At 49.2% G+C, this 12288-nt stretch overlaps 1 protein-coding gene across 2 annotated transcripts in view; it reads right to left on the bottom strand.

The window, feature by feature from the left end:
* ANO2 (anoctamin 2) overlaps positions 1-4569 on the bottom strand; it is a gene marked incomplete at both ends in the record, with an annotated part of 266883 nt that extends 262314 nt beyond the window's left edge. The window contains 2 exons of one of the 2 annotated variants that reach the window (XM_084255831.1): positions 2946-3260; positions 4387-4569. In XM_084255831.1, coding sequence (XP_084111957.1) covers positions 2946-3227 — 282 coding nt within the window. Of the gene's footprint in view, positions 1-2945; positions 3261-3765; positions 3787-4386 lie in introns of those variants that run through there. The other variant, XM_084255830.1, reaches the window with a different exon arrangement.
* Positions 4570-12288: the final 7719 nt, after the last annotated feature.

Below are 12288 nucleotides of genomic sequence, written 5' to 3'. Positions count from 1 at the left end.
GGAAGGCAGGGCCTGCAAGTCCTCAGAACCACCAAGAGCCTCACCCTGCATCTGGGTCCAGGGCTCTCCCCCAGACCTCAGGTAAGTCTCTGCCTCTGTCTTTCTGAGTCAGGTCAGATGGTTTGGGAGAGGGTGGGAGGAGGTATCAGCCACCTACAGCCCCATCTAGAAGTGCTACTTGTATTAGCACCCCCATTTGGCAGGGATGGCGGCTCTCATTTATCCCAACTGGCAACAAGGATGAAGGTACCTGTCACCCACTGGCATCTCCAGCTATCTCTTTGAACAAAATTCTAATCAAATGGCCAAATGTAAAGAAACACATAGGCAAACTGGTTTATTCATTTAATTAAATACAGACTATTCTTTAAATTATTAATATGGATATATTTGGATATGATATGATGTCATAGTCAAATGTCATCAATATGGACATAAGTGGACATAATATCAACACATGGAAATATGCACGCAATTGAAAAGGCAAAACACCCAATGAAAGCTGCATACCAATTATCACCCTGTCTAAAGGATGACATCTTGCCCAGATATCAACTAGAGTCAGAAATGAATTCCACAATATTCAACCAACTAGAGTTTCGTAGAAGCAAAGTTCTTTTGATGTAAGGCTGAGTGAATAATTTTTAATGGATCTCTGATAGAAACCCATTTCTTTTCCATTTATCTTAAAATCATAAAGAAACCAGACCCTCAAAGACAGCTCAGCCTGGAATGACTAGGACAGCTGAGCAGGTGGAGCTGCAGCACCTGGTCCCCAAAGCACCCCAGGTGTAGTCAAGTAACATTCCACTGCTGTTCCAGGCTGTTGCTCAAGGCGAGAGGCTAAGCACCCCAAGAAGAGCTGTGCAGACCTTCATAGGCCCCAACTGAGCAACCTCCAGTAAGAGTTCAGCACCAACAGGGCATAGGGGGGAACAGGAAGAGATCATGGAACACTGGCCCTAGAGGGGATGAAAACTCATTCTCAATACTGTTTGGGGTGACACAGTTGGAGGCAACCTGGGCACCTGTTATCATTGGGGAGTGATTGAAAACTGCTCCTCTCTTAGAAATAACAGATTAGCTGCACATGCAGAAAGCAAATGGTCTGAAAAATAAAGCATTGAGAGAAAAATGTAAGAAACAGAAGGAGCTGGAGACCACCAAGAGAGCTCTGCAGTCCCAAAACTGAAAATTAGCACTCCCGTCAGGAGGAAACCTAAATGGCCCTAAAAGAGCTCTCTCCCAGGGCCTCCCCCATGGTGCAGTGGTTGAGCACGGGGCTACAAAGCTGCCCGCAGCCTCTGCAGCATCAGTTCAATCCCCAGCTGCCGGTGAGGCTCCCATACGGTGCGCAGACCTCTCCTGCCATGCCCGCTGCTCCCCTCAGCAGTGTACTTTGTCAGTCTGCCTGTTCTGCTCTCTGCTCTGGTTCTGGTGAATCCTCTCAGCCTCCTGCACTTTTGACTGTACCCAGTGCTTGTATAAATAAATAAATAAATCTTGAAAAAAAGAAAAAGAGCTCTCTTCCTAGTTGGTAGGAATAATGAAAGGAAAAGCTCCTGGTTTCAGGGTCAGCAAAAGTGAGCAGCACAGGTCAACACACAAGCACCTGCGCCAGACCACAAGCCTTCCTGCCTGGGGAGAGAGAGCTGGATTAATGACCCCTGGGGCCCTTACCAAACAGTTTCCAGTAAGGTTGGCACCCCACCCCCAGCATGATACTTTAAAAATAATCATAACGAGCACTCATTGAACAACTACTGTGTGCCAGACTCTGGGTTAGATGTTTTTATTACCCCATCTAATAATGGAGACATAACACTGCAATCAAGGGTATCCATTATTGTATAGATCCGATTATTTATTCATTCAACTATCACATGTTAAGCACCTACTTTATCATTTAGGCTCCCAGGTATGGTCCTAGGTGCTAAAGATACAGCAGTGAACCAAAGATCCCTGCCTTCATGGAGTTTGGGGTCATACATCTATCCCATTATTTCAGGTGGTAGAGCTAAGTATGATGAAGAAAAGTAAAGGGGTAACATTTGAGCAGAGGTCTTAAATGAAGGGGTGCGCATGCACAGGTCTGAGGAAAGGAATCTGAGGCAGAGGGGACAACCAGTTCGAAGGCCCTGAGGTGAAGGTGACCAAAACCAAGATAAGGTCAGCAGGTTGGAGCAGGTGCAGGAGGGTGAGGGTGGGGAAGGTGAGGTTGGAAGGGATGATGAGGGCAGATCATTTTTAAAGGATCACTGTGGCATGGAAAAATGGATGGATATGGGAATGAGTGGGTGAATAACTAGATGGATGGATGGATGGATGGATGGATGGATGGATGGATGGATGGATGGATAATGGATAGATAGATGGATGGCAGGATGGATGGATGGATATGTAGATAACTGTGTTTCCCTGGGTATTGGCTATAGTAGGCTGGGGTTTCCCAAAGGTGAAAATATATACAGAATATATATACATTGCTCACAAGTTGATAAAATATGCCCAATATTCAGTTCCCAAATAATCACTCCCCCAAGGGGCCCCAGGCTAGAACATTCTTCAGTGAAGTAAACTCTGTGGAGGAACTTTGAGTCACAGTTCAACAGGTAAGCCAGGCTTTTATTTCATCACAATAAAAGTCATGGAAGCAAGACCCAGGAAGAAATGTCTTACCTTCAGTCTCTAACTGGGCTGACTCTCACAGAACAGACTGGCATGCACCCCTATACTACCCCAACCCTGGGATCCCCTAGGCACAACTACCAGCTCTACCAAGACTCTTCCTCAAGTCCTTGTGCAAGAAAATCTGGCTTGCCCACCAAGAAAAGAAAAATGCCAGCAGTCACAGCAAGCCAAGACTCCCTGTAGGTGACACAGGTCACCAGGAGCCCCACCCTTCAGAGCCATCCTGCCACCCTTTTGACACCTGCCAGTCTCACCTCCAAATCCTTCTCCAGTTCCAGCCCAGCCTCCATCAAGTTGTGCTCAAACTCCTCCCTCTGCTCCTTCTTCTCCTCCTCCAGGGCATCCAGCGGCCCCAGCTCAATGTCACCAGGGCCCCCAGCCTTGCCTGTCTCCCCATTGGAGACAACAGCCACCGCATGGCCAGGAGAGCCATGGCCCGGGTGCGCCCCGCGTTTCCGGTAGTGGTAGGCCAGCACGTAGTCAACCTTCCTCTCGTTGTCATAGAAGTGCATGCGGCTCTGGCGGGCCTCGGACATAGGCTCGTTGACATCCAGGTAGTTGTTGATAACCTGGCCGGAGAAAACAGGACAGTGAGTGCAAGATCCAGTGAGGAAGGGGTGAGAGACAGAGGAGGCTAACCTAGAGCTCTGGGCCAGGGAGGTGGACTAGGAAGGCCCTCAGGCCCAGAGGCCCTAAGCACCCCATGAAAAGACAGAGTGGCCAAGTTCATCTGCCACAGAGCCCTCCAGCCACCTATCCAACACCTGGGTCTCAGAGCCTCCGCTCCAGCATCCATGCACACACACACACACACACACACACACACTCTGCACTCACAGCAGCATCCCTGCACATGCACATCACCTGCCTCCATGCACGCCTACTCTGCACATGTGGTCACTTCCCCTCAGCCTCTCTGTGCCTGCCTCCTGCACACACGTGTGTGCACACACACATCACCCTATTGCACCCGGTCCACACGCACAGCCCTTCACATGCCTCCACCCACCGCCTGCAGACCTGCAGGCTGCCTGCAAACCCACAGCCACATGTCTACACGCAGAGGACACTCACCGGCAGGCGCTCTGGATCCATTGGAGCAAAGGCCAAGTGCTAGTCACCCGGCCGGCCCTACCTCCCACCCCACAGGACTCACTATACACTGTGCCCCTCACCGATCCTCATCCTCCTTGTCTCCAGTCACTGGTGAGGACCTGCCAGAGACACAGGGGGACTGAGGCTGCTCCCAGCCTCTCCTGGAGATGGGAGGTTGAGAGGAGAGGAGGAGCTAGATGAGGCGGGGCAGGCGCGCACTGCCTCCCTCCCTCTGGGTGTTTCCCTGTTTATTACCGTTTGATACCCAGCTGCCTCGGCAGCCACCTGAGAGGTCACCTGGGCAACCAGATGAAGTGCAGGGCACAGGGGAGAGCCTCCGAGCCACGCAACAGAGGCCTGGCTCCTCACGCCTGTGGGAGGGGCGCCAAGACTTTGCAGACAGGTGGGGTCACCTGGCCCCCACATCTCCCCCTCCTCCTCTGCACAGAAGACCCCACTGCTGCTGGGGTACTGAGCCACCATGGAGAGGGAAAGGCCTTAAGAAGATCATAGGGTCACACATACCTGCCTGCCAAGTGGACAGCCCCCGGTCACAAGGCCCCCAAGAGGCCAGTCACGCCCCCGAGCCCCAGTACTCACGGAGCTGCTGTGGGAGGCCCTGCCCCTGGAGGGCTGGCCGGAGTCTCCACGGGAGCTGCCCTGCAGACCTGGGGCTCGGGGACGAGGCACCTTGAGGTATTGCTGTCCAGGCTCAGGGGCCTGACCCCCTCTGGCTGCTGCCTGAGGACTCAGCCGGCGGCGTGGGGAGCCAGGGAGCAGGGGGATGTCTGGAGAGGAAAGACAGGAAGTAAAGCAGCTTTAGGGGATGTGAACTTGTGACACAGAAAAATGGGAGTGCTAAGGGAGGAGACTGGGGCTGCCCCAAGAAAATGGCCATGTGTCCTCATAGCTGCCTCTCCACCTCATGGACTTAGCCAGCCAGCGTCACGCTGGTCACAGGGGTGGACAGAGAGTATTGGAGGGGGTTGGCAGGGGTGGGGGATGAGGGTGTTGCCCTACCATACACACATGCACACGAGCACATGCGCACACACTCAGGGCTGGAGGCACCAGCAGGAGCTCCTTTGCTGGTGACCGTCATCATCCCTTCTAATTCCCAGACAGGAAGAGCCATGAGAGAGCCAGGATGGGTGGGGCACAACCCAGAGACACCTCGAATTAATGCTAAAGGCTTAGACTTTAGGACATCTCCCCAGGCAGCTGCACCAGCAGGGCCCTGGTCAGCCCCCACACCCCCAAGGAGGAGAAGAGACCCGCCTGGGGCTGCTCAAGGCAGGGCACCCCCTGATAAAAGAACTATCCTCCAGTGCCCCACGTACCTGCTGCCCACCAAAGCCTAGGGCACCCACCAGGACAGCCCTTAGCAACCTGTGACAGGAGTGCGGTGCTATTCAGACATTCCCAGCATTCCTGAAGGGAAAGACCCTCCATTGGGGGTGCAACAGGAGGGTCTCACTCAGGACATCGGGAAAGGGCTTCAGTCCTCGGTCTCCAGCTATCCCTTGCTGCACGCTTGTCCACCAACTGGCCCAGGATGGAACTGAGAACAGGTTTCTACCTCCACTGCAGGCCTAAAAGCCCAGGGCCCCCTGAGGTGTCCCTGGACAGGCAATAAAGGTGATGCTCCCTCCAGGCCCACCCTCCCTCAATAGCTGTGTCCCCACCCATAGGTCTGCTTACCAGTCTCTGCCTAGACCAAGGGCAGCCTAGACCAAGGAGAAGAAGCACAACCCTCCATCCCATTGCTGCAAGAGGCTAGATTTCCTTACTCATCAGGGACCATCACACACTTTTTGCCCTTGTAGGTCACATATTGGCTATGTGAGCAACAAACTTGGCCCTTCTAGTTGGGTCCAAGCTCCAGGACCCAGTAACACAGCAGGCACCTTAGGCCAAAGCAGATGAAGGAGCAGGGTCAGAGATTTTGAGAAGAAATAACAAAGGTTGAGTCAGGGAGAGCCAACTCCAAACAAAATCGTAGGCAGAGCTTATTTTCAGGGTCTCTCATGCCTGCCCTTTCACCTTCTTTCCCCAAGCCCACCCGAGCTGCCTGCCCAAGCTTGCCACCCACATCCTAGGCCCACATTCTTCCTAGATTAGGCCCTTTAGGGCCTTCCAATATCCATTCCTTCCCTTAGTGGTTGGCTATCTTGGCTAGGAAGCTAATTTACTCCAAAGTACACATAGCCCATGTGACACCCTGAGTTCAGGTAACTGAAGACAGTTTGAAAGCTTTAAAGGGCTCTCCAGAAATCCCCAGCCCTGCACAGGCTAGTCTTCAAGGCAGCGGTCTCAGCTAGAGGAATATTCTCCAACGGTGGGCACTGTGCACCTTGTGGGTGACGACAGGGCTAGAAGACTGTGCTTTCTGGACCCTTGCCATTCTCTCCGCCAACTATCAGGGCTTTCTGGATCACTGTCAAGGCTGGAGCTTGGAAGGGCCTGGGATTCAGACAAAGGAAGGTGAGTTTGCAGAGAGCCAGTGGGAGTGGGGGAAAGCTGGGTGATTGTGGGAAACCCCCAAGCAAAGGGACTAGGAGACACACTTGAGAGCAAGGTGGAGACAGGCGAGAAGGAAGGAGCAGGAAGTGGGTTCGCCAGGCAGGGAGGACTGTGAGTTGAGTCATCAAGGCCCAAGGAGGTTTCCAGAGCCTCTGAGAGGCACCGGAGGGAGCTGGAATATGCGCGACAGGGTTTCTCCTCGAGGTTTCCCTCATGGCATCATTACTCTCTCATTACTAACCACTGGCAGGGAAGGTGTGAAGTGCCCTGAAAAAGAGGGCAGCCTCTGGCACAGCCTTGAGAGGTCACCGCTTTGGCTAAGTCAGACAGGCTGGGCCTCCTGAGGAGAGGCTGAGCAGTCCCTCCTCCCAGGCTGAGTGCAGTCTCCAGGTCAGGATGGTCCTCCTGCAGGCAGCCCCTCTGGGGAGCCCCAGAGAGAGCTGGGCACTTTCAGACTTGGGAGGTGCTCACCCTGGACCCTCCCAAGCATCCGGATGGATGGATTCCATTTCAGTCAGGGTCGCTTTTTTTTTTTAAAGATTTATTTATTTATGCATGTAAGACCTCGGGTGCAGGCCAGAGATGCGGTGGGTGAGAGGATTCACCAGAGACAGAGTGGGGAGCAGAACAGGCAGACTGACTGAAATACACTGCTGAGGGGAGCAGCGGGAGAGACAGGAGAGGTCTGCTGTGCCATGTGGGTCACTTCCCTGGCCGGGGATCGAATTTGTGCTGCAGTGGCTGCCAATAGCTTCATAGTGTTGCATCTTAACCCCTTGCACCACCAGGGAGGCCCTTGGGGTCACTCTTATCCTGAGGTCTCACCCTGCCTTCCAGTATGAATTCGACTCCAGACAAAGTCAAAATTTGCAGCTCCAAGTTTGAGATGTGGACTCAGTGGTCTCCTGCTGATCACCCATCCCTTTCTCCTGGGTCCTACTAAATAAATAGCACCTTTCTTTAAAAAAAGAAAAAAAAGATTTACTTATTTATTTATTCATACAAGCACTGGGTACAGTCAGAAGTGCAGGAGGGTGAGAGAATTCACCAGAGCCAGAGCAGGGAACAGAACAGGCAGACTGACAAAGTACACTGCTTAGGGGAGCAGCGGGAGTGGCAGGAGAGGTCTGCGCACCATGTGGGACCCTCGCCAGCAGCCAGGGATTGAACTGGTGCTACAGAGGCTGCAAGCAGCTTTGCAGCCCAGCGCTCAACCGCTACGCCACCAGGGAAGGCCCAATAAATAGCACCTTTCAAGGCCTCTGCATGGGGGCCAAGGTAACAGAAGCTGACCCTCTAGTCTCCTTCCCTCTGTCCACCCACCCACCCCTCGCCCACACACAGAGAGGACCATTTGCCAATGTCCCTCTTCATTTCCTCTTGACTTACAGCCTTGGCTCATAAACAGCCCTCTCTCCCACTACACTCAAACATCCCTTTCCTAATGACAGCACCTCAGCTTAATCCTGACTGGTACCTGGATGAGAGCTAACTGGCCTCTCCACCGCTAATCTTGCTCCCTTCCGACCCTGGGCTCATATTGTAGCTGCATTATCATTTTCAAACAATCTGACCAAGTTACTTCCATTCAGTGGCAGCCCACTCTTCTAAGGCAAATTGTCTGATTTGTCACCCCTACCTCTTCCTCATTGCCACACCATTATGCATAATGACTGCAAGCACATTGGCCATCCTCTGGGGGGAAGGGGAAATACACATTTAACATATAATATATACTATATACTATAATACATAATATATACTATATACTATGTACAATATCTCACATATTGGTTTCCCCCACTATCCAAAAGCACAGCATTCCTATGAAGTCTTTCCTAAGTCAAATTTCATAAAGCAAAGAAACCATTACCACTAATTTATATGATAAAAATTGTTAACATTCCCAGACCCAAAAAAACACCTACTAAATCCTACCATATTACACATAAACTCTAAAGAAACACTAATATATAATAAAATGATGTGATAAATAGCTAATCCACAGGCAGTCCTTCCCCGGGGAGGAGCTTGGAAGGGGTACTCTCAATACTCAGGGTTCACACTGCTACAAAACCAACATTGAGCTCTGTTTTTGGTTTTTGTCTTTTGTTTTCAAAGCAAAAGTCCTCTTCTGATTTCTTTCCATTATGGAAAAGAGGTAATGTATAGGCCCTTCGTGAAAACAAAATTTCTAAAGTGTAGGAAACCTGTATAATCCTTGACCGTCATTCCCAGACCACTTAACGTTGTGTTATATATTAGGAACAACAGGCTAAACAGGGCCTGACCCTTTCCACCAGCACCTAGGAGCTCCCGAGAAAGGGAGTAGAGTAACAAGGAGATAATTTCTGGAATGTTTCACAATCAGACCATCAGGTAAGAGCAATCCTCTTTCACCAAGCCTATCCCCAAACTGATTCTCGCTCTGCCTTTGCTTATGCAGTCACCTCTGCTTGGAATGTTCTCTCCATGTATCTCAGTCCCAGCTAAAGTCCTACTTCCCTTCCCACTTAGGGATGTCCTCAAGAAGTTAAAAAAATGTACCTTTTATATCTTTGTATTCCTACCACAGGACTCTGGATGCAATAGGGATTCAATAACATTGGGAGGTAACAATGGAGGGAATTAGGGAACCTGTTTTTTATGACTGTATTAGAAACAGTGGGTTCCCCTCTGAGCTGAATACAGACCTGTCATAATCACAACTACAGTAACACCTTCTTTGTGCTGGGCACTGTTGTAAGCACTTGACATATAAAGACCATTTAGCCTTCATGATAACCCGATGAAGTAGGTTCGATTGTTGTCCCTGGTCTATCGATGAGAAAATGGATGTACAGAGAGGTCATGGTCATGAGCTAATAAGTGGCATCCGCAACATGCACTCTTTTAACCACCAAGCTCTACTGTGCAAAAGGAAGGGTGATGACCTAGACAGCATGATAAGTCCTATCTGGACATTCCTAACATCCCTCACCCACTAAAGGAGGCCTCTTTACAAACAGCCAATGTCCAGACCCAAGACCCTACACATGAAGAGTAGGTTAAGAAAAGAATAAGAAATTCATTTAAGTGGTGTTTCCATCGATGACAATATCCTCAGTTTGGGCTTTGAATGAGTTGCCCAAGTGGAATCCACCCATTGGCAGCCCATCCTACACTGTGGTTTAGCATGGCAGATGAGATTAAGGTATAAATGTCCCGCCCTCCATGTCATGAGAAAGTAGCCAGTCTATAACGTACTTGGTCTAAACTATCCTATTAGCTAGTTAACTATAACCTGTTTTGCAAGTGCATGGACATGAAAGAGCATGATCATGCAATTCTGAACAAAACATAACCTTTCGCCACCTTTGCTGACACACTCACACACATACATAATTATGCATACACACACGCACACATGCACCACATGCACACTGACTCCCCTTCTGGATATATTCAGTGGAGCCCTTCAATGTCCCTCTTCTTTCCCCACTACCTACAAACATCTTCCGTCACTGATCCATCTCTTCCTCCTGGGTGTAACCAAGGCTGATGACATCTTAATCATCCCCATCCTTATTACACAGATGGTGAACAGGTTTCCGTTGCCCAAGATGGACTGGGTCTAGGTTCATACCCAACACAGCTCTTCCAAACATAGCTGCCCCTCAGGCTGTTTACGTCTTCAAATTTGTACAAGATGCAGAAGGTTGTAACAGAATTCAACCAATGCAAGGTGAACCACAGACTGTAACTATATTGGGGATAGTTTATAAAATTTAAAAATTCCAAGTATAGTTATAGGAAGGAAATTGCTCAGAAAGTTCTCTATGTTACAGCTTTGTTAACTAATGTGAAAGAATCATATCACATAGATAATAAACTTCATCTGCTAGATTACACTCTCCTTGAGGACAGGAATATTGCCTCTCTTGTCGATCACTAAACCCTTGTCCCTGAGCATGGGGCCTGGCACGTGACTGGCAGGTCAGTGCATTCCCATAGCTTGAAAAAAGGGAAATCTGAACATCGAGTATAAACTGAGATGGTGAGACCACTCAGAAACTTAGAAACAGTTTTGTGAACACACTTAGGGAACCCTTAGATACTCCCATAATTACTGAGTCAGATTTTAAAGGGACTGGACAACCCCTAACGACTAGTAGGAGCAAAAGATTGAGAGACACAGTTTAAAATGTCTCTTAATTTCATCCCTACCAAGCTTCCATGGCCTAGCCAAATACAGATTGCTTTCAATTATAACCAGGAGTATCCTCCTTTGACTAGCAGTGAAACTGTGGTCACCACATTCCAAAGCACAGAACCAGAAGAAGAAGTTCTAGAGAAGTACACAGGAGGTCCTCTGGGGCAGGGGAGACTACTGTGAGAAGCCAGACTTCAAATATTAGGATTTAGAAATTGGGAAATTTGAAGATATATGGGGACACAGAGCACAGAGTGGTTCCAAACCTTGAACATTGGAATCTCCTAAGAAGGTTAAGATGTTGATGTCTGGGTTCCACCTCAAGATTTGGACTAGTCTGTCTACGGTGATGGTTGAGACCATTGGTCCATAAAATCACTAAAAAAAAAAATCTAAAGGTGACCACAGGCCTCATTATAGGGACTTGAAATAAAGGAAGGAGCACCACCCAGAACTTGAGCAAAGTAAGATTAGACAAATAAAATAAAGTGCTACCTAACACAGTAGAGGTAAATATTTAATGCTAGAGATCTGCCTTGGCCTGGGTGCTTTAAAAAAAAAAAGGGGGGGGGGTGTTGCTACATGACCCAGAAGCTGGAGAAGTCTGTTACTGGAAAAGAAAGGAAACTTTCTATGCTTGGCAGCCCATGAGTGTGCTTGGCCTGCTGGCTACAGAAGTGGTGTGAGCTTCCACCAGGGTAGGACCCTCCCCTTATGCTGCTCCAGTTTGGCTCCCTGACTTCCAAGCATACTTTTCAGGTTTAATCATGATGCAGGCTTACCCCCCTCTCTGAAAGTAGAGCGTTCCTATGAAACCTATAAGCCAAAAGGGCATAAAAAGAAGCAACTACCATTAATTTACACATAAAATGTTTTCATGTTCCAGACCCCCAAAAATCACCTGCCAAATAAGATATAAAACCTGAAGTCACACTAACATACAGCACAGGAGGAGTGGTATGACAAGGCACAGCCCGATGGAGTCGCTCCCTGCAAAAGAGCATGGCGCTGCTGTCCTGCTGAGGCGCCACTGCCTCTCACATGCCAGCTAAAGACCAACACTGAATACTGTAGCTTCTTTTTGCCTTTTGTTGTAAAAGCAAAAATCCTTTTGATTTCTTTCCATGAGCAAAAACAGGTTCTAATGTAGGTTTTCCATAAAAGCAAAAGGCAGAATGAGAACTTTCAAAAAGTAAGACACCTATACCAGCTTGCGAATCAGAGGGATGAGGTTGGTTCTAGACAATCCAAGTAAATTCAAACGTTGAATATGGTTGAATGCAGTTAATTTTATGCCTAAATGATTTGATACCGAGTATCCATGAAATGGGGCAAATCTACCTGCCAAAAGGAACAGGAAGGCAGACCTCTTTCTCCAAATTGACAAATGGAGAAGTGACATTCCAGGAAGAGTTTCAAAATACAGGGCCTCCCGGGTGGCGCAGCGGTTGAGCGCTGGGTTGCGAAGCTGCCCGCAGCCTCTGCGGCACCAGTTCGATCCCCGGCTGCTCCCCGGCCACCGGAGGAGGGTCCCACATGGCGCACAGACCTCTCCTGCCGCCCACTGCTCCCCTCAGCAGTGTACTTCGGTTCTTCTGCCTGCTCTGCTCCCCGCTCTGGCTCTGGTGAATTCTCTCACCCTCCCGCGCTTCTGACTGTACCCAGTGCATGTATAAACAAAAACAAACAAACAAATAAATACATAAATAAAACATGTCTCTATAAAAAAGAAAAAAAAATACATATATCAGGCCATCATAATCCAACACACATTTAATAAGCAACTT

Source organism: Talpa europaea (assembly GCF_964194135.1).
Source record: "Talpa europaea genome assembly, chromosome: 15".
Taxonomy (NCBI): Eukaryota; Metazoa; Chordata; class Mammalia; order Eulipotyphla; family Talpidae; genus Talpa; species Talpa europaea.
Note: the sequence above shows the minus strand (reverse complement) of the source record. Positions and strands in the feature narration are given on the sequence as shown.